The sequence below is a fragment of the Caenorhabditis elegans genome, chromosome III (assembly GCF_000002985.6).
Source record: "Caenorhabditis elegans chromosome III".
In the NCBI taxonomy this organism is placed as follows: Eukaryota; Metazoa; Nematoda; class Chromadorea; order Rhabditida; family Rhabditidae; genus Caenorhabditis; species Caenorhabditis elegans.
Window position 1 is genome coordinate 12,085,187 of NC_003281.10, and position 22,480 is coordinate 12,107,666.

General features: G+C 35.9%; 1 protein-coding gene and 1 long non-coding RNA gene across 2 annotated transcripts; both read right to left on the bottom strand.

Annotated features, from left to right (window-relative positions):
- Window positions 1-13,564: 13,564 nt before the first annotated feature.
- Window positions 13,565-14,291, bottom strand: linc-161. The gene has a single exon (NR_101861.1). It is a non-coding gene; the product is annotated as a long non-coding RNA linc-161 (long non-coding RNA).
- A 2,267-nt stretch (window positions 14,292-16,558) lies between these two features.
- On the bottom strand, window positions 16,559-22,355 carry cest-12 (Carboxylesterase type B domain-containing protein). The gene is made up of 8 exons (NM_067175.6): window positions 22,266-22,355; window positions 21,154-22,218; window positions 20,060-20,283; window positions 19,566-19,914; window positions 17,956-19,187; window positions 17,341-17,488; window positions 17,021-17,292; window positions 16,559-16,856 (listed from the first exon to the last, which is right to left on the bottom strand). Exons 2-8 carry the CDS (start codon window positions 21,305-21,307, stop codon window positions 16,683-16,685), a joined length of 2,553 nt encoding a protein of 850 aa, NP_499576.4. The 5' UTR covers window positions 21,308-22,218; window positions 22,266-22,355; the 3' UTR covers window positions 16,559-16,682.
- Window positions 22,356-22,480: the final 125 nt, after the last annotated feature.

Sequence of the window (22,480 nt, forward strand, 5' to 3'; positions counted from 1 at the left end):
CAAAAAGCAAGGGAAAAGCAAATTCCATGATTTTGACAAATATCAACTTTTTATTCCCATATATATGATACAAAATTTGAGCGTTTTTTTTTCAATTTTATTATATCAATTCATTTGAAAAAAAAACCCGACCTCCTGCACTCCGTATTCTATGATATAATTTTAGTATAGGAAACCTTCCACCAATTTTACGACTGGATTACCTTCCGATCCGATTTGCCTTTTAGTCAATGGACAGGAAGAGAGAAAGAGAGGTCGCCACTTTTTTTTCTTTTTTCTCGCTTCGGTTTCTGGTCATTCTATTTTTCTTGTCAAGAGGATTTAGATTTGAAATTTAAAAAACCCCCTGAAGCTTGAGTATTTAAGCTTCCCGCACACGTGGTGCCAGAGTGTCTCATTTTGGATTGATCTACGCTGATCTACCAAAAAATGCGGCAGAGTTCTCAATTGATTTTGCATGGTTAAGAACGTGCTGACGTCACATTTTTTGAGAAAAAAATTACCGCATTTTTTGTAGATCAAACCGTAATGGGACAGCCTGACACCACGTGGCGGCTTATACCTCGGCTGTCTTCAGTTTTACCAAAAAATTTGCAATAACCAAAATATAGGGAAACACTTTGCACTTATTTTGTCCGTTTGCAATTGTTTGATAAAACCAAAGCGAACCGAGTTTTAGGCTGTCAAAGTAGAGCAGGGGGTGCTTTTTTAGAACAGTTTTGATTTTTTAGATACAGGTTTTTATTTAAATTTGAGACCCTAAAACTATCGTGAGACTTAGGCTTAGACTTAGGCTTGAGCTTAGGCCCTTTGAAATTCTAGAAACTTATTTCTGGAAAATCAGAATGAAACTTTTCAAAAAAAAAAAGGATTAAATGCTTTTATGGCGGTTCAAAATTTTGAAAAAACACCTATATTCAGCTTTTCCGTGTCGGAGAGGTTGGAGACTTTTTTGTATTTTCCTGGGCTTCCATGTAGGCGTGAAGACGCCTGCCTGGCCTTAAGGCGACCTCCGCCTGCCTTCCGCCTCAATCCGCGCTTTATGCTCTTAATTAAACTTCCATCAAAATGATAAAAATGAGAAAGTTTGAAATTTTTAAATTCAAGTAAAAATTCAAAAAAAATAACGAGAAATTGCATTCAGAAGAAATATATTTTTTGTCAAATGTTCGAATACCGATAGAATAAATTAAAAATTTTAATGCATTTTTTTCATCTTTTTAGATTTTTTTTAAAATAAAATTCGTAAACATTTCCATTTTCCACTCATTTTTCAGTTCAACAATTCCGCTCTATCACTTCCATTTCCCGTTTTCTTCAACTCATTAGGCCCAACGATTTATGATTATACAACCTACTTAAATTTGTCTGCGATTTTTGATGAATTGGGTATTGAGGGGGCAGACATGTTGGAGCCAATGGGAGTTGAAATTTAATTTTAAAAAAATATATAAATTACAAAATTATTTTTGGAAAAAGTGTATTTTAAACTTTTCTGAAACGTTCAAAAACACTATTTTGTCGATTGTCAAATCATCTTAAAAAGTTTGTTTGCAGAAAATTATTTATTTTTTGTATAAAAAAGGCGCAATTAAGTGGTGGTGGAAAAAAAATTTTTTGGACCATTTTTTGAATCTATTGATAATTTCTTGAAATAGAAAATCTGAATTTAAATGATTTGCAAATAGAAAAATTACTCAACCCGATCGCATAATTTTTGTCCAAAAAAATCAATAATTTTCGGCAAAAAACCTTTTTTTTTTTAAATTTTTTTTCGAATTTTTTTGGATGATAAAAAGAAAAGAAATCAAGCAAAACCTGAAAAAAGAGCTCTGGGCTCGGATACTCGGACTTGTCAGAAGATTTTGAAATTACCGCCAAATGGAAGATTTTTCAGAAAAATCGATAAGCAGCAAAAAAAGTTATGAACTATATAACTTGAAGCTCATTTTTCTTCCCGAGAAAAATGAACTCTAATATTTTTTTTAATCTATTGTTCCATCTTCTCGTATATTGTTTACTAAAAAAGAAAATTCCTTGTTAGTTTTAAAAAAAATTTATTCTGAAGAAACTTGTGAAAATAAAAAAAAGCTTTTTTTTTGTCTGACCGATGTTTCTAAATTTTTTCGTTGAAGGTGGAGTAGCGCCAGTGAGGAAATTGTTTAAAAAAACCATTCCTATACTACATATTAATGTATTCTTTGAAAAAAGTGGCAATTACTAGGTTTTTGTCAGTTTTTGAGAAAACTACAACGTTTGAATATTAGTATTTTAAAATTGAGTAGGCAATAAAATTCGAAGGGACTTCCAAAAAGTGGCAAAAACTGACAGTTTTCGAATTTTCAAAAAATCATTCAAAATTTATAAATTTTAAAACATGCTTTAACTAGATTTTTTGTTTTTAGTGCCAAAGGCCTGTACTCCAATTTTAAGGAAATATTTTTCCAAAATATTTTATTGAACAGTTTTCAAATAGCTAGGAAAAAAGGAACGGGTACCTCTATGACTCCCCAATGAGCATTTCATACTCTGGACCATGACTCTTATCATTTGTAATGGTAATAAAATTCAGCGTTTTCTGTGTGTTCTCACAGAAGAAAACGACGTTCACTTATCTTTACCAATCACTTTGTCGGCCCTTGGAGCATCGGCAAAGACAAAAAGGATCGTAAAATGGTAGAGCATGTTAAGATAAAAAAAACAAGGAGTGCCTGATTTGAACATGGTCCGACACCTCTGTTTGGATTGTGTTACCTAACCCGAAAAAACATGTGTTTGACCTTTTTGCAAGAAGGTACCGATATCACAGGTGATAAAAGTGATATTGATTTGAATTTGAATTAAGCACTGCCTTTTACGTAAAACAATATTTTTTATTGATTTAAGCTATTTCAGAACAAAAACTCCTTCCGGAAACACAGTCTTTTTTGCAAATTTCTCGAGCTTATATTGCAGTTATCATTTGTTTTATTAAAAACTGGCCAACTAACAAATTATTTGATAGATATTTTTCTATAGTTTGTAGTTTATTTTTCAATGATGTGTTTAAAACAAAGTGAGATGTAACTTACTATTGAACATCAGAATTTTTTAAAAGACGTGAATGAGTAGTATCAAATTTTGAGTATCATAATAAAAAACATTCCTAACCGACAAAGAGTTTATTGATTTTTTTTAAATTTAATTTATATATTTTTTCTATGTCTATTACTGCTCGGTTGTCTTTAGTTCAACTGAAAAAAAAATCAAGCTCTTTTCTGGAGTTATGCAATTAGTTTAAAGCATTTAAAGTAGATCAATCCAGCAGTATTAGAAAAAATACGGTTAATTAAGTGCTCAAATATGTGAAACTCTATGAATAAATTTCTCAAAAAGTATTATATTTTCCGAAAAATGTTGCTATTTTCAAAACTTTGCCTAAAATTTTTTATGCATTTTTTATCGAGTTTGAGCATTTTAAGTGAATCAATAAAAATTTCCACTGGTCTAAATTCAAACTGAATAATGTTTCTTTAACCAGAAAATATACTCCACTGAACCAAAAAACAACTAGAGCCAAAGTATCAAAGATACTCGCCGCAGAGCACACTTGATGAATCGGTTATTTTCAGAGATGAGCGCACCGAGATTACAGAGTTGAGGGAAGAGGACATCTCTTTCATTTCCCGCGTATTGTTTACAGTGACTAGATGGTGTCATGAGATATTGATTGGCATGTGATGAATATAATGAATAAAATGAAAAACTGACAGACATAGAAAAAAAAACAGGGCTCAAATTTATGATAGTATAATATATAGCTGTCAAAATTTTCAGAAAAAATCTACGCTAAAAAAGTTGAAATATATTAGTTTCATATTCAGACTGATTGAATTGGAAAAAAAAGGAATACGGACAGGAGCATATCAATGATGAATTACATTTGGATAAGGGGTTATACACTATAGTGATCCATCATTTCTTTATCAAGGAGCTTGACACTTATTTGATAACAAATGATAACTTTATGGAATTGAGCTAGTCTCGTGGAAGGAGGTGAAAATATTATGGAAAAACACCAAAAATTGGGTTTTTATTCCAGAAAAATTGATATCTCGAATAATTGAAAATCGATAAAAATATAAAAATGCGGAAAATTCATCAAATATATTAGGGGCAAATTCGGCAAATTACCGATTTGCCTGAAATTTTTAATTCCGGCAATTTGCCGGTTTGCTGATTTGCCGGAAATTTTCAATTCCGGCAATTTGCCGGTTTGCCAATTTGCCGTAAAAAATCGTTTGCCGCCCATCAATGGAATATATGATATTTTTAATAATAATTCAAAAAAAAACATTTTATTCGAAAAAATATACTTTGAAACATGATTTTCAAATAAAAAAGAGCTTAAAGAAAAATAAATTACAATATTGAAAATAAAAAATATCCGGATTTGGTTCGAGGGATCTATGTGTATAGTTTTCAATTTCAAATTACTGATAGAACTACAAAGCTATGAAAAAAAAATGTTTCAAAAATATTTGGCTAATGTATTCTCACAATCAGAAAATATCTACACGAGTTTTATATTTTAATTAATTGTTTTCAACTTTCTCCCAATTTACCAGAACTTGAATTAGGCGGATTTTATGCCAAAATTGCCAAAATGACCAAATATAAAAGTAAAACTTTTCAGCCAAAAATTTGAATATTTCTTTTTTATTTTCAAAATTTGGCAGTTGTTGAGTTTTGCCATGGTTTTTGCCAAATCGGTAAATTGCCGGAATTGAAATTTCCGGCAAATCGGCAAATCGGCAAATTGCCGGAATCAAAGACTTTCCGGCAAACCGGCAAACCGGCAGTTTGCCGATTTGCCGAATTTGTCGACAATCAATTTGCCGAAAATCTTCAGTAAAATCCAGACTATCAAGTTTTTGCTAAAAGATTTCTGACAAGTCGTAAAAGAAATACACCATATGCACCACTCAACTTTTTGTACTTTTTTTGCACCATTAGACACTTATGCTTTTCACCACCCCCATTCCCAAGGTAATAAATTTCAACGTCTAGTGTGCATAAATCTTTCAAGGTGCGCGAAGTTGGGGCTTTCTCCTAAAGTTGAGGATCTACTTAATTCCGGTGATGTGATTTGTGGAGTTTTTAACTTTCGTAACCACATTCTTTCTCATTTTTTTTTTGGAAGGGCGAAAACGAAGGCTATAAAACAAGAATCGGAGGTTTTGTGGAAAGGGACTGAACACGGGTTACGGTAGTTGTTGGAGAGCAAGCACACACACATGACATTGTCGAAAAGGTAAGAGAATGAAGAAGAGAAGGAAAGGTTTATTGTCGTGTCGTCAAGTGTGCGAAAAAAAACGGAAAAGCACGGAAAAACTCATGTATTTGGAAAAGTGACAGGGTATTGTAGGGAATATAAAGAAATTATAAATTTCAAATTTTCGTGGTTGATACGGCCTAAATGATTTTTGAGATGATTAACTTAAAGGTGGAGTAGAGCCGATTTATTTTAGCGAAAATAGACCGAATATTAGGGCTTCCATGTAGGCGTTAAAACGCCTGCCTGCCTGACCTTAAGGCGACCGTTCATTTTTTATATTGGTTCTTATCAAATTGACAGAAATTAGAAAATTAGAAATTTGTAAAATCACGTAAAATGCAAAAAAATAGGCAAAGTTCCAGCGTGAGGCGGGCAGGTTTCAGGCAGGCGGCAGGCAGGCAGCAGGCCTTGAAACCGCGCCTACCTACCATGGAAGCCGTACCGAATACTCATGCTTGTAAAATGACTGAATATAAAAACAAAAAATAATTTTTTTAAATGAAATTTGTGTAACTGTGAAAGTTATTTTTGTAGAAATTTAGTGGTTTGTCAAATCTTTGAGTGACTTTTCAAAACAATTGAAAGCATTTTTTAGATATTTTAGAAGCTAGAAAATTCAGTTTTTCAACCGTTTTTGTACTTTTTGGCTCAAAAAATTATTGTTAGGAGTTTTCAATTTCAATCCATAAGCCGTGAAACACAATTTGTGTAGCTAGCTATCATAGAAAAAAATCATGTCATAAATCAGAGTAATCAGAGCCATGTTAAAACTATAATATTTTGAAGAACTAAATTCATATAAAAATGAATCACAAAACGTTGAAACCGAGGATTCATAAAAATTGAACAAAAATTTAATATCTCAGTGCCTGGTACTGAAGAATGAAGGGTGGTCTATAGAGGTCAAGACACCTCGCAAAAAACAGTGGAACACATGCTATGATATCATAAAATAGACTTTCAGAAAGACCCGCCACACAGGAATTAAAACGAAGTGAAGTGTGAAGAACAGTGTTTGTTCAGAGCTCTTGTGTGGACAAAAAACTACAATTTAAAATTAAAGCTGCCAAGGTCATCGTTTGTTGATTAAAGTACTGTGGTTTTTCTACAGATCAGAATTTATTATTGGTGCCTGAACTTCTGAAAGGACCAGTTTCATATTTTAATTATGTTTAAAACATTCATATTTCAACATTGTCGAAGTTTGAACATCCGAGAGTGCTGTGGATTTCTCGAAAAATGGCGCCCGGTTATTTTGAATCAAACAAAATTTCCTAAAATAAAAAAAAAGTTTTATTATGATATTTGTTCCAGGGGTGTGAGGCAAACGTTTTTATTCGGGAAATCGGCAAATCGCCAATCTGCCGGAATTGAGAGTTTCTAGCAAATTGGCAAATTGCCGAAACTGAGCATTTCCGGCAAATCGGCAATTTGCCATAATGAAAGCTTCCGGAAAACCGGCAATCTGCTGTAATTGAACGATTCCGGCAATTTTGACAAACTGGCAATTTGCCGATTTGCCGAATTAGGCAATGGCAATTGCCGAAAATGTTCGAAAAATTGTGGTTTTGCACATTTTTTGAAAATTTCAGAATTTCAATTTTAAACTACAAAATTGTACGAATCCTATGAAGAACCCTACATCTATTTTGAAAAGTAAGCAAATTCTATGAAAATATCTAGAAAAAACGAGGAAAAAAATTTCAAAAAAGACCAATTTTAAGTGTTTCCGTCTTGTATAAAATTCCTTTTAAAACTTCCGGCAAATTGATATCCGGCAAATCGGCAAATCGGATATTTGCCGGAATTCAAAATTTCCGGTAAGCTGGCAAACAGGCAATTTGCTGGAGTTGAAAGTTTCCGGCTAGCTGATATCCGGCAGACGACAAATCGGCAATTTGCCGGAGTTGAAAATTTCCGGCAAGTTGATATCCGGCAAACGGCAAATCAGCAATTTGCCGGAATCGTGAATTTCCGGCAAATTGGCAAATGGGCAATTTGCCGATTTGGCGCCTACACGGAAGCCCACATTTCCCTACTGGCCATTACAAGTGACTATAAACTCAGGTATTTTCAATTATATACATCTACCCTTTTGAAAAAAAAAAAATTTGTATTTCCAAAATACCAGCTTTTTCGAATTGCCGGCACAGTACAAAAACCCATGTTTTCCAGTAAAGATTAAATACTCCCGAATACCTATCGGCTAATTTGCTAATCCATTAACCACACAAGTAGGTGTTTTCCAGTGACACGTGTTGATCGATGACACGTATACACCTGCATGTCTACAAACAAACAATTAGTGAGCAAAAGAGCCGACACCTTGTTCTGAACTTGGATGACCCCCTTCACAGGTAGGCCGCCGGCAGATTAATGACAGATGGGTTGAATGATTTTTGAGGGAATATATTGTTTTAGTAATATGAAAAGTTACATAAAAGGGGGTTTTAACCTTAAAAATCAACGGTTTTTCTTTTGACAATTAGAATAATTGGAAAAAAAAAATCTTGCCGATTTTGAAAAAACTTTTTCAATTCTTTTTTCTGAATTTTTTTTGAATCGCAACGCAAGATAAGTTTTATGAAGATTTATGTGTACCTTTTTTGCAAATTTATCTAAATACGGATTTTTAAAAATTGATTCTATACATTCTTGGTCAATCGAAAAAAATAAAATTTTTTGGAGTTTTTTTTTGTTTTCCGGCAAATTAAAATGTTTTTTGTATTTTCTAATGTCTTGCCGTCAACGGATCTTAAAAAAAAACCCAAAAAAGACATTGCTGAAAACGAAAAAAAAAATTTGGCTAAAGTGGAAAATCATTTTAAAAAATTTAGCTTATTTTATAAATTTTTAAATAATTTTTCAGAGTTATTTTGGATGATCCGAAACGACCGAATATTAAAATTAAACACTCCAAAAAATTTTAGATTTTTTTAAACTTCGTAGTCAAAGTTTTTGGCAAATTGCCAAATTTTTTGAAAAATATGAGCTTTTAAAGAAATTCAGAGCATGTTCTGACCAGGGGTGTGCTGGAAATCTCAAAATTTGCAGAGCTCGGCAAATTTGGCAAATCTACTTTTTTAAAAATAATTTTCCGTACTTGGTAAATTCGGCAAATTTGTCGAGCTCGGCAAACAGCAAATTTGGCAAATTTGGCAAACTTGCCGCACATCCCTGGTTCCGACCCCTAGAATGTTTGAACACAATTAATTAAAAAAAAATTAAAGTGTAATAATCGTTGGAAAAAATTTTTTTTTGGTCGACTTCCAAAATTATGAGTGCGAAACTTTTTGGTAAATAAAAGAGCAAATAAAAAAATTCCAAAAATTTTTTTAAACCATAATGTTGGGTAATTTTGGCACAATAGGACAGCGATATCTGGCTTCTCTCATAAATTGAAATGGAAGAGTTTGCCGAACTAGGCCATTTTGTCAAGGTCATATCTGGGGTAGATTTACGGCGCGTTGTGTGTCGCGTCGCGGCTTGTAAAACTAAATGTATTTGTCCGTGTGGAGTACACGACTTTCCGGCAGGAGATTGTCAATGGAGCGCGAAAAATTCAATGAGGAAGGCCAGAACCCCGTGATAGGAGTATTTACAAATTTTTTTCCCACTAGTGTAACTCCAATCTCCAATCTATTTCCTTAGCCTATTTTAGGAATTTGTTGAAAAAATTTTCTACTCTAGGATAACTACAGTACCTCGAAAGAAAATATGTTATTTCTACTGATAAAATGTCTTCCCACACACTAATCCTTTTCTAACCCTATCATCTCCAAGTCCCGCCTACTTTCAATCTACAGTACCCCACACAGAGAGTGCCACGCTTTATCATTAATAATTGTGGGCTATTAAACATCGTTAATGTTATTTTAAGATTACGAATGAGTGTTATAGTTGTGAGGAGGGGGTATCAGACAAATAGGAGGAGGACAGGACACAGACAGACTGACTGGCACAAATATGTGTAGTTCACCTTTGAAAATTTTTACTTTGAAAATTTTTCAGTCCGATTTTCAAAATTCCGGTCCATTTTGATTACAGAATAACAACAAATCAATAATCAGTAATAAGGAGACAATCAGAGCAAATAGAGAAAATGCATGATATATGGTGTCGTGAGGTTGTAAACTGGTTGCCTGTCTTCGCCTCCAACGGCGGTTACTTGAAAAGGACTCCACACTGGTTATCAGTTGATTAGACAAGGGGGAAACAGGAGAAATGAAATAGCAGGGGGCAAAAATAATGAATGAATAATGAAAACGAGAGAGAGAAGCGGCTCTTTGGAGCTCAAAGGAAATGACAAATGTTCAGAGAACTGTTGATAACAGGAAATGAGGAAATGACATTAGCCTGAATTTGCGGTGACCCAAGCGTTTCAAGAAAAATTGTCAAAATTCCACTCACGAGATGTCGGGCTCTGTATCTATTGAAATAACACTCTGGTCTTCCTCATATAGTTTTTTGCGCTCCACTGAGAATCGCCTACCGGACAACGCGTGGGAAAGTCATGTCCCATTTCGTTTTGATCTACGTAGATCTACAAAAAACGCGGGAGTCGAGAGGCACAAATCTCAACTGATTTTGCATGGTTAAGAACGTGCTGACGCCACATTTTTCTGGGCGAAATACTGCCGCTTTTTTTGTAGGTCAAACCGTAATGGGACATCCTGGCACCACGTGACGCGCCGTAAATCGACCCCCAGCCGTGGCCGAGGCGAAATGGCCTACTTCGGCAAACTCTTACATTTCAAAATATGAGGGAAGCCAAGTTTTCAAAATTTCAAAAAATCTCAATCTCCCGAGATAGTTAATTTTGGCAATTTTTCTACTGTCTGTTTATAATAAAGTGAGGTATGATAAAAACAAATTCCGACGGTGCCAGGCTGCCCCATTACGATTTGACCTACAAAAAATGCGGGATTTTTTTGGCTAAAAAATGTGACGTCAGCACGGTCTTAAACATGCGAAATCAGTTGAGAACTCTGCCGCATTTTTTGTAGATCTACGTAGATCAAACCGAAACTTAGACAAACCTAAAAAATTCCGATTTTTCCACAGGTTATTTCAAAGAAATTATAATATGTATATCCCTTGCACCATAAAACTTTAATTTTTCTGTTCCTCCTAACCATCTGCATAAATGTACAGATGTGTCTTCGTCGTCTTCTTCTATTTGTGCATGTGTGTATTTGTGTGCTCAATTAAGTCGTAAAATTGAACCATCAACTCGTTTTCCGTTTCCTTCAGCACAGCTCCATGGGACTTAGAACTATCAGGGATAAAAAGAAACTTGATTCAATTAAAATTAAATAAAATCATGAAAAGATGAGAATCTCGATTTTCCTGTCCGATTTTCTTTCAAGTTTGCCGCCTCAGCCGCCTCAGGTTTACGACTTTTTTATCAGCAAAAGATTGGGGAGAGAGCTCCACATTGATCACTGTTTGAAGATGAATGATGATGAGGGAAGATAAAAAGGGATTCACAGAACTTCTAGTTGAAGCGTAGACTGTATTTATTTTATGAGCATGGCCGTAATACTAATTTTACATAGAAGGTTGTCGCAATAGCGAAACTATAATAATTCTGTACTTCTGTGTTTGAGATTGCTAGATTTACAAAGCTTTGCTATAAATTATGAAAATAGACCGTAATTATTTTTTTCTAAATTTTTAATGATTTTTTTCCAGTTTTTCAAAAAAAAAAGTTCTAATGATTAGGCCTTTTTATGAGTATTCTACAAAATTCAATGACCTAGGTTTTTTTGATATATTACTAAAGTTGTTACATTAGAATATCAGACAGTTGAATTTGCCGGAAAACTGAAAATTTAAAAAATCCCAGGGAACTTGAAGTATTACAGAAATTCAGAATAATTTTCACCCAATTGTTAAACTTTGACAGCTTATATTTCAATTGTCAATTGTTCTATCAGAAAATTGTCAACTAACAAAGTATTTTTCAGTTCTTTTTCTATAGATTTACAATTTTTTGGCAATTTTTTGATATCCCTCAAGTGAACCGAGCTATAACCTTTTAAAGGGAGGTAGTTGGATACTAATAGAGAATATACGGCATTGTAAAGGAAGCATAACATATTGTTAAAATCTTAAATGTGGAGTAGCGCCAGTGGGGACATTGTAAAATAAAATCATAAAACACTCAGAAAAGTTTTGACAAATTGCCAAATTTTTGAAAAAATATAAGCGTTTGGGGGGAATCTAGTGCAATGTGGCATGTTTCGATCCTTTAAAAAAGTATAAAAATGTAGAAAAAAAATTTTTTTTGGTCGACTACCAAAATTATGAGTGGCAAAACCTGAATAATTGCCAATTTTTGGCTCCAAATAATGTACAAAAATGCGGAGAAGAGTTCTCAACTGATTTCGTATGGTTAAGAACGTGCTGGGGTCACATATTTTGGGGAAAAATTCCCGCATTTTTTGTAGATCAACCCGTGATGGGACAGCCTTACACCAGTTAGCTATACCGAGCACACTATCGTTTCGAGACCCGTTTCGAAAAAAACAAAACTTACTGTGCTGTTAACAACTTGAGCTTGAAAGGCTTACATCAGCATCAAGCCTAAAACCACGAAATCAAAAAAAATCTAAAATTGATAAAATAAATCAGTAATAGGATTTCATCATTTAACACATCTGCTTATAAATAGCCATTTCGACAAATTTCCCTCCTACTTTTCATTTGCTTGTTTTCTGTGACAACCCTGGCGGTTTTTCTTTTGACATCTTTTGACTTAGGTGATGACTCAATCGGTCACTGATTTATTGGATTTGTTCTGGGTGGTATGCATGGAATGTTCGAACATGTTCTCCATATCTCGACTCGGTTTTTAATGTTTTGCTGGCGGTCTCTTTTTTCTGTTCCCAAACAACTTTATGGTCCTTATTGGCCCCGGGTGTGTAAAACTTGCGCAAGACGTCAAGAAGGTAACATCTTCATTTACCTCCCCGTTTTTCTACAGACAGGTGTTGTATACACACACACACAGATAGCCAAAAAAACTATAAAAACAGATCTGTATCTGTGTGCTCGTGCAAACCGCTTTGGAGGTGCCGGCTGCATCGTCTGTAAAACATCTGGCACACACGGGAGGAGGAGGAGGAGGAAGATGTCGGGAGAAGGAAAAGAGCAACTTTACGACCACCAACAGATTGTGAAATTGAGATAAAACGGATGAAGAAGTGGTGGTATTGATGTTGGAACAAGGGATTGTAGGGACCTGTTTGAACCCTGTCTGGGAATCTATTCTTTCCCAGTCTGGTCGTTTCTGTATGGTTAAAAAATATACGATTTTTTTCAACAGAAATACACTAGGTTGAAAATTGAATAATTGAAAACTGCTTTTGGGGAAGTTTCCAGAACTTTGAACTTGGTGAAAAATGTACTTGAAAATTTCAAAAAGAAAAAAAAATCAAACCGGCAATTTCCCGATTTGCCGAATTTGCCGGAAAAAATCGAAGTTGTAATTATTCAGTTTTTGCCACTTTTTTTAAAAGTCATCGACCGAAAAAATTTTGAATTAATTTTGAAAATCCTTTGAATTTTATGATCTACTTATGTTTTAAATGTCAAAATGCAAACCAGGGGTGGGCGGCAAACGATTTTTTTCCGGCAAACCGGCAAATATGCGAATTGCCGGAATTAAAACATTCTGGCAAATCGGCAAAATTTTTCCTATAAATATTCCTATTTCTATTTCGAAAATTAAGCAAATTCTATGAAAATATCTGAAGAAATCGGGGAAACAATTTTAAAAAGGCACTGTTCAAGAGTTTCCGTCATAAAAAAAAATTCCTCTAAGAATTTCCGGCAGATTGAATTCCGGCAAATTGGTAATTTGCCGAAAATAAAAATTCCGGCAAATTGGCAAATTGGCAATTTGCCAAAAGTCTATTGCCGATCTATCAATACAGTAGATATACACCGACCAATCACCGCAATGGGAGTATCCACTAACTGTTTTGAAAAATGTGTGTTTTTTTTTGAGAAAAACTACAGTACCTACAAAAATCCTCGGGCTTGTCGGGCTCCGCCGCACCTTGCACTGACTTTTTTCTTTCAATTTAATGGCTCATAAGAGTGTGTCTTCTTGGTGTTCACTCTCCCTCTACACCTTTTCCCACGAATCTCTTCTTTTCCGCATCGGGCTCCGCGCCCTCAATCACTCATTAGTTGTTTGTACTTGTCGGCTTTTCGGCCCTTGTTACTTTTTCACTCACACACGTGTTCATCTTCATAGAGGAGACAAGCCGACATGGGAGGTCATAAAAAACACGGAGAGGGTGCAGACAAATTGGTGTAATGGAATTGAGGAAAAAAAGAGAATGGGGTGAGAAATGATGAATTAAAATGTAAAAAGGGGTGATGGGGAGAGAGCTACGGAGTTATACAATATTTCAGATAATTGTAGAACAGTTAAAAATCGAACAATTTTAGTACATATAGTGTAGTCGAAATTGTCTGAAAATACCAAATTTCATAATTAAATCTTTTGAAAACGTTTCAAAAACAGATCTAAAGTTGGTTAAAATTTGATATATGGTCCACTTGTCAATGTCGCAGCGGCAGGTGAATCATCAGAAGTTACCGAATTTTCCCAAATTTTACCAAATCTGGTGATCCAATGTACCTAAATCGAGCTTGAAAACGCAAGATAATTAACTTGTATACCCAAAATTATACGGTGGTTTCGAAAAAGTTAGCTCCCAGCTGCAAGACGGTCAAGCAATAAAAAAGCAATAAAATATCAGTTTTATAAGCTAAAATTGATCTGTTGGAGTAAAATAATACTTTTAGACAATTATAAAGGCCAGACATGCTACAGGGTGGGCCAAAAGTATGGTAACACATGAAGCGCTCGTTTACATGAGCTTTTCGCGCGACTGCCACGTCATACGTACATTCTTCTATCGAATACTGATAGCTGAATAAATTTCCTTCAATTTGACTTAAAATTTGTAATGTTTCCCAATAAGGTGCGATCTTTATCACCTCGACAATTTGGCGAACCCTTTCGAAAAAACGGTAATTTGGCACGCGGCGCTTCCCACACAAACACACCTCCCACGCACGCCAATAATTTTCAGATGTATGATTTTTATGTTAAATTTAAAGTTAAAGAAGTGAAGAAGCGTTTTTAATTGTTTTTGTAGCATATAAAATTTTCTGTGTCGACACTGGCGCCTAGCAAGAACCTTGAATGTCTCATGAATTCAACTTTGCGAAATTTACTCAGTTTTTTGGTTTCGCAAGGCGTAACGACCCACAAAATCATCCGAGCTCAATTTTCTAAAAAAATTCTGGAAAGTCAGGTCAAAACGTCTCGAAAAATACTAAAATGAATTTTTCTGCATACTGCTACTCGCCGCTCACATCCATCTTTCCGGCGACTATGCCATTCAAGACTTAACCTACTGCCGCAGTCCATGACAGAAATACCGTGATAGAAATTATTTGGATTTTTGTTTTTAAAGAATCTCTAGACCAAGGGCATTCTTTGAACTATAAAAACTTGTAAGACACTTGATGGATTCCTCGAGAAAAATGTAGAAATCCCGCAGAATGCCGACTTGCGTGCCATAAAGGTCGTGATCTCAAAAGTTCTGAAGGCCTGCAGCGATGCGGATGGGAATATTTTGAAAATTCAAAACGTTCATCTGGTCAGTATTTTATGGAGAACAAAACTTGTACAAATTGATGTAATAACTCTCTCCACTAGTAAAGTTATAGAGCTGCAAACGTGTTACCATACTTTTGGCCCGCCCTGTATAAAACCAAAAATCATGGTCCATTGGAATTTTCTCGCACTTTATCGATTCCCATCATAAAAACATAAAAATTGGAGTAGACAGAGATTGACTGCATGAGTGAATGGTATTTTAGCAAATATTAAAGAATTAATGTTAGGAATCAATGGGAATTATGAGATACATTTATTATTCCTGGCTCTGTTTTCAAGCTTACGTTAGGAGCAGGGGTGTGCGGCAAATTTACCAATTTTGCCGTTTTTCGAGCTCGGCAAGTTTGACGAATTTGCCGAGCAGCGGTAAATTTCGAAATTTGCCGTAAACTAAGAGGACTTCTAGGTCATTTTGTGAGGTTCTTGGAAGCAGATATAACAGGAAAAATTATTTGTGCTCTTTTTATCTTCTACTCCACATTATTGGCTGCTCTCCCATTTCAAAAAAACCCTTCTCAACAAATTCATACTTTACAGTTAAAAAAAGGCAAATGATCAAACGGAATTCAAAGTTGTGTGTGTGATACAGTTGATAAAAACCAGATCATAGTCACCACCAGTCGACGAAAATAGAGAAAAGACCATAAACAGACTACCGTAACCCCTAAACGGACACTCGGCTGTAAAAGAGGCCACGGAGGCGACGGAATTAAGGTGTGGAAGGGGAATAAGAGAAGACCAGTGGGATTTATTTAGTTTATTGCGTTTGATTGAGAATCACTTGAAATTATCACTGAATAGGATTCGGGAATATTATTACAAAGGGGATTTAAAAAAAAAATTTTCGAGTTAAAAAAAATACATATAGTGAGGTTTGAAAGTTGTCAAAAATATACTGCAATCAGCAAATTTGGCGATTTTGGCAATTGCTGAAATTGCCGGAACTTCTGAAATAGTTGAAGTTTCTTAAATTGCCGAATTTGCTGAAATTGTCGAAAGTGCTATTTCAGCAATTTGGACAATTTGGGCAATTCCAGCAATTTCAGCTATTTGGGCAATTTGGGCAATATCAGCGGTTTCACCAATTTTGACAATTTGGCAGTTTTAGCATTTTTGGCATGTTGGGCAAAAACCAGCAATCTTAAAGTATGCTGATTTTGCCCAAATTGCCCGATTTGCTGTAATTGCCGAAATCGCAAAAATTAGTGAAATTGCTGATATTGTCCAAATTGCTGATTTTGCCCAAATTGCCAAAATTGCCAAAATTGCCGAAATTGCTAGAATTGCCCAAATTGCAAAATTGCCAAACTTGCTAAAATCGTTGAAACCCGAAATTGCCTACATTGCTGAAACTTCTGAAATTGCTAAAATTGCCAAAACCTCTGAAACTTCTGAAATTGCCAAAATTGCCCAAATTGCCCAAATTGCCGAAATTGCTAAAATGGCCAAAGTTGCTGAAATTGCCAAAATTTTCCAAATTACCAAAACTTCTGAAACTGCCGAGATAGACGATAAATTTAAAAAATGTTCAAATAAAAATAAAATCCATTCATTATTATCAACAAAAATATCATACATAGTTTGGTGAAGGACATCACAGAGGTGAAAGGCAATTCAATACATTGGTCATTTCAAAATGTTGAACAATTTCGAAAAAAATCAACCGTTAAACGGGAAACTATTCACTTGGAATGTGAGATGAAAGTTGGAACCTCCATTGGCGTTATTTGTATACTGAGCCTGAGCTGTGCCGGGTGCTCGAGAAATTTGAGATCCAGATGCAGATGGGTACGGTATTGATTGATTATTTGCCATGGCGTAGTTGTTTTGAGCCTAAAAATGTGTAGTGCTTATTTCTGACTATTGTGCCATAGTTTTTGTTTAGAAAAATACTTATTCAAATTAAAATGTGAACTCGTAAAAAGTTCTAACAATGAAAGTTTCTAGAATATTCGAGAGTTTTTGAACAACTGGGAACCTCTCATAATTTAACTTACTATTCGAACAATTGGATTAACTTGATCCTGGAACACCCTCCTCGCTTGTTGCCCATACTGTGCCTGTTGAGTGGCTTGAGTATTCAAGTTACAATAGTTATAATTCTGCTGATTAGTCGTATCCCAGTTGGCCACATTTCCAGTCTTCACGAAATCCGACCACCTCTGTCCCATTTGATTAGCCACCTGTCGATCCTGTGGAGTATAGTTGGAGTTTGTCCAAATCGTTTCCGACATTGTGATGAAGTACATGTCCTGTCCCTTGAAGACCGCTGAAAATTTCCAATTTAGAATAAGACACTTTGATAATAAGAGATTACGTTTCCAGTTGGCTCCTGTGTCGGGAACAGTGTTTCTTCCAACTTCCGAGACGTGAGTGAACTGATAGACACGGACGTGACGGGCGCCGTTTTGCATATAAGATTGGATTTGTGTTGTGGTCAATGAGGTGGACTGATCAGATGCAATCTGAAAAATGGATCGAATTAAATTAACTTGTATGTAAAGTATTTTGAGGGTAGCAACAAAATTGGTTTAGCTCCGAAATTAATGCGCTAGCTCCAAAAAACGCCAAAAAAATGCGATTCAGCAGAGAAAAATTCTAGAAAGTTGAGAGATCGACGCCTAAGCTTAAGCCTTAACCTAAGCCTGAGCCTAAAACTAAACCTAAGCCTAAGCCTAAGCCTAGGCTTAAGCCTAACTGATGAGATGCAATCTGAAAAGTTTGACTAATTTGAAGCATGGCGAAAAATTTGCGGCTATTCAAAAACGCTTGGTTTTTTTTAGTTGGAATTCAGCAAGGGGAAAAATTCAGAACTGTATCCTCTAGCGTAAGCCTGAGCATAAACCTAAGTCTAAGCTTAAGCCTAAACCTAAGCCCAAGTCCAGTCCTAGGCCTAAGTCTCAGCCTAAGCCCAACCCGTACTTCTACCCACCGATGAAATGGTCCTCAATTGAGAGAAATCAGTGACTCCATTTCCATTTCCATTAACAGTTTGCATGCCAGTAGTTGCTGGCTGATCTCTTTGATACCCGTAATTATTGTTCACATTTGAATATTGTGTCACATTTGTGTAGACTCCGTTATTCTGATATTGATTCGAAGTTTGCTGGTTTTGATTTTGATTTTGGCCTGAACTTCCGTATTGATTCTGATTGTTGGTTTGAGAGTAGGTATTCCCTTGGTTGCTGTACACTTGCTGATTGTTGGATTGTTGTTGTTGTTGCTGTTGATAGGATCCTGGATTGTTGTACACTTGTTGATTTTGATTACTGTATTGATTTTGATACGATCCTTGATCCCTTTGTACTCCTTGCTGATTTTGATTCTGATTCTGATAAGTAGTCTGTTGTCCAGCAACCACTCCTCCATAATATGCTCCCTGATTGTTAGTCTGTTGACCTCCCTGATCGTATTGATATTGATTATTTGTCTGTTGGCCTTGAGTATTCTGATACTGATTATTTACTTGCTGCCCAGTACCAGAACCCTGGTATTGACTATTCACTTGGGCTCCCTGCTGGCCTAGGGCACCTGTATTGACCCCGTAATTGTTTGAAATAATATTTGAAACTTGATTGGCTTGAGTCTGATTGAGCTTGTTCTTGCGGGCAAAGTCAAAAATCCAATCATCCAAATTATTTGGATCACTTCCTTTTCCAGTATTAATCAGTTTAAATGCATAATCAGCATCCTCATCTTGGACTGTTCCAATAATAATTGGAATATTTGGGCGTCTAGTTGTCAGACTATCAATTGATCCAGGAAGGAAAGAAGTGTCTCGAACAATCATCCACGTGGCATTAGGACCCCCCGGCTGCTGATTCACAAAGAAATCGACAGTATAGTTTTTCATGCAATTTTGAATGTTCTGGGTTTGCCCATTATTCCACTGATCTGGAGAAATGTTACACAATGTCTGAGCAAGCTGCTGACTTGGATCGTCATATTGAGCATTTGCAGAATTATAAGAGCTTGTCGAAGTTATTGGCTGTGGTTGATAACCATAGTTATTCTGATATCCAGCATTTCCATATCCAGTATTCGATTGATCGTACATTGGTCGTGGTGTGGTGACCTGAACTTGAGGATTTGTTGGTACTGCAGGAGTTGGGTTGTAGCAACTGTAGACTGAGCCACTTTGGACAATTGCTTGGTTGAAGAGATCTGAAAATTGGAATAATTTTGCCCATTTTTCAAATATTGTGACGTTTTAAATGGAAAATTTGAGCCCTTCCAACCAGGGGTCCCCAGCCTAAGCCGAAGCCTAACTCTAAGCTTAAGCCCAAGCCTAAGCCGAAGCCTAACCCTAAGCCTAAGCCTTCCAACCAGGGGTATGAGGAAAAATTGCCAAACTTGCCGATCACGGCCAATTTCAAAACTCGGAATTTAGCAGAGGAAAATTCCAAGAAATGCATTTCCCAACGTTTTTAAAAAAGCGGGTTTTCAAATCCTCTAGCGTAAGCCTAACTTAAGCCTTAGGTTATCTAAGCCTAAGAATAAGCCTACGCCTAAGCCTAAGCCTAAGCTAAAAAAGTAACTCACTCTGACTCATCGGACTCAAACAGTGAGCCGATACTGCACACGCTCCATCATCCTGCCCGGCTACTGTAATTTGGTTCGGGTTTCCTCCAAAGTTCACAATTTCCGTCTTAATCCATCTCATTGCTTGAACTTGGTCCAACATTCCCAAATTTGATTGAACAGAATTTGTGTAAGTAGTGAAGAAGCCGAGTGCTCCGATACGGTATTGCATGGTGACAACTACAATTTGACGTTGAACCAGATTAGAGATTATTCCCTTTTCCTGGTTTTGATCACATCCTCCATTTGAGAAACCATTCGATCCATCGATAAGAACAAGAACAGAAAGGTTGGCGTTGGTATTTCCAGCCTAAATGTTCAAACATCACAAGTTGTTCACGAAAAACAACTTGTTGGTTTTACAAGTTTTAACAAGTTTTCACAAGTTTTTGTTTGAATAACTGAAAGCTACGCTACTATTGACACTGAAATCATCAACATCTAAAAGCTCGAACCTGTGGAGTGTAAACATTAAGATATAGGCAGTCTTCGTTCGTCGGCCCACCGGCATTCAGCTGTGGGCATTTTGGTCGGAAATATGTGGCATCGTGAAGTGTCGTGTTAAATTGATTTAATGGTTGAGGAGGTTGTAAACGGAGGTTTCCGACTGGAGCTTGACAATATGGAATTCCGGTGAAAGCATTCGCCTGACCAGAGTAGAGTTGAGATTGGTCGTTTCCTGAAATTTTTAGATTTAAAGTTTTGGAATTACTTACAATTAAAGGAGTTTTTTTGATAAATGGAAAGTTCCGGCAAATCGGCAAACCGGCAAATTGCAGGAATTAAAAATTTCCGGTAATTCGGCAAACCGGCAAATTGCCGAATTTGCCGAATTTGCCGGAAAAACGGCCCGTAAATTTTCGGTAAATTGTGGTTTCGCACTTCTTTTTTTTTAGAAATTTGAGAATTTCAATTTCAAATGGCAAAATTAAACGCATCCTATGAATGTTCCTACTTTTATTTTGAAAGGTAAGCAAATTCTATAAAATATCTAAGGAAAACGGGAAAAAATTTCAAAAAGGCACAGCTTCAAATGTTTCCGTCTTATAAAAAATCCCTCTAAACTAAACATTTCCGGCAAATTGATATCCGGCAAGCGGCAAATTGGCATAACGGCAAATTGCCGGAATTGAAAATTTCCGGCAAATTGGCAAATTGCCGAACGGCAATTGCCGCCCACCTAGTTCAGAATGCATTATCACACTTTCAAACAAAGTTCTGAAAGCTACAAAATTTCTTCAAAATTTCAAAACGTTCCTGGTTATTTTCGGAATAGTTTGAGAATTTAATGTGTTTAAAAATAACATTTCATTTTTAAAACAAAAATATTTAAAAAGTGGGGATGTTGTGCCAATGTTAAAACGACGGAATATGCAACATTACTCTAGATTTCCGTTTTCAAAAAATTGGCAATTTGCCAAAACTTTGACTGAAAATTTCAAAAAATCTCAATTTTTTTGGAGTTTTTTATTTTGATATTCAGCTACTCTACCAAATTTTTAAATTAAGTTGCGTAGAAAAATGAAAAAAATCTTACAAACCAACTTACCTAAATTGACCTGCCTTCCCTGTACAGAACCTTGGGAACAGCTAACTGTCACGTAATTTGACTGCTGATTCTGATTCTGATTTTGGTATTGAGCATTTGAAACATTTGAAAATGCAGAAAATAATGTCAAAAATAATAGCCTCCGCACAGCCATCGTTCGTCTCAGTAACTGACTGACACCCAGTGGAGTATTTAGAAAATTGAGCGCCAAACTTATCACTCTTTTCTTCTTCTTCTCTTGGGGACCGGTTACCAGTTATATTCGGTTACTTTTCACCTAACCTCTCTTACTTTGGCATCATATTTCTTTTTTGAAAAGGGAGGGAGCAAACAAAGAGGGTTTTGAAATAATGTTTGTCTGGACGGGGGAGAGAGACAAAATGGAAATTGAGCAGAAAAATTGAGGCTATGATGATCAATGAGGATTATATCCCTGATGAATCATTGATCTTCGAATGGTTTTTGGCATTCGGTCAAAATACAAAAAAAGGAGGTCAAAAAGTGACTTATTTTGAAATCTTTAGCAATTTGACAGGGATCTATTGAGAAATTGAAGGTTTTTTAGGATTTGAACATTGATCCTCTACATCAGAGGCGGGCGGAGAATGAAACATTCCGGCAAATCGGTAGGTAAATTGGCCAAACTTGAAAATTTCCGGCAAATCGGCAAATTCCGCGAACTGAACATTTCCGGCAAATCGGCAAATTGCTCGAACTAAAATTTTCCGGCAAATCGGCAAATTGCTCGAACTAAAATTTCTGGCAAATCTGCAAATTGCGCAAACTGAACATTTCCTGCAAATCGGCAAATTTCCGGCAAATCGGAAAATTCCGCGAACTGAACATTTCCGGCAAATCGGCAAATTGCTCGAACTAAAATTTCCGGCAAATCGGCAAATTGCGCAAACTGAACATTTCCTGCAAACGGCAAATTGCGCAAACTGAACATTTGCTGCAAATCGACAAATTTCCGGCAAATCGGCAAACTGCCCAAACTGAAATTGTCCGGCAAATCGGAAAATTGGCCAGACTGAAAATTTCGGTAAAATCGGCAAATTGACCTAACTGAAAATTTCCGGCAAATTGGAAAATTGCCCGAAAATAAAACTTACGACAAATCGGCAAGCCGACAATTTGCCGAATTCGCCGGAAAAACGGCAAACTTAAATTTTGCACAATTGCGACTAGTTTGAGTTCAAATTTATCAAAATTCAGATATGATTTTTCGATTGAAAATCACAGTATATAGTCTCCAAAGCAGCCACGTTGAGGTGTCCTGATCAGACTACATTGTAGTCTTTTTTTCTAACTGATAAGAAGACAACAT

Bases quoted from the DNA above. Each gene is read 5' to 3' on its own strand.
- cest-12 (NM_067175.6), bottom strand. From the start codon at position 21,307: ATGGCTGTGCGGAGGCTATTATTTTTGACATTATTTTCTGCATTTTCA. The intron at 19,188-19,565 runs GTGAGTTACTTT...TCCAATTTTCAG, and splicing joins TTTGAGTCCGATGAGTCAGA to ATCTCTTCAACCAAGCAATT. The intron at 17,489-17,955 runs GTGGGTAGAAGT...TCCATTTTTCAG, and splicing joins AATTGAGGACCATTTCATCG to ATTGCATCTGATCAGTCCAC.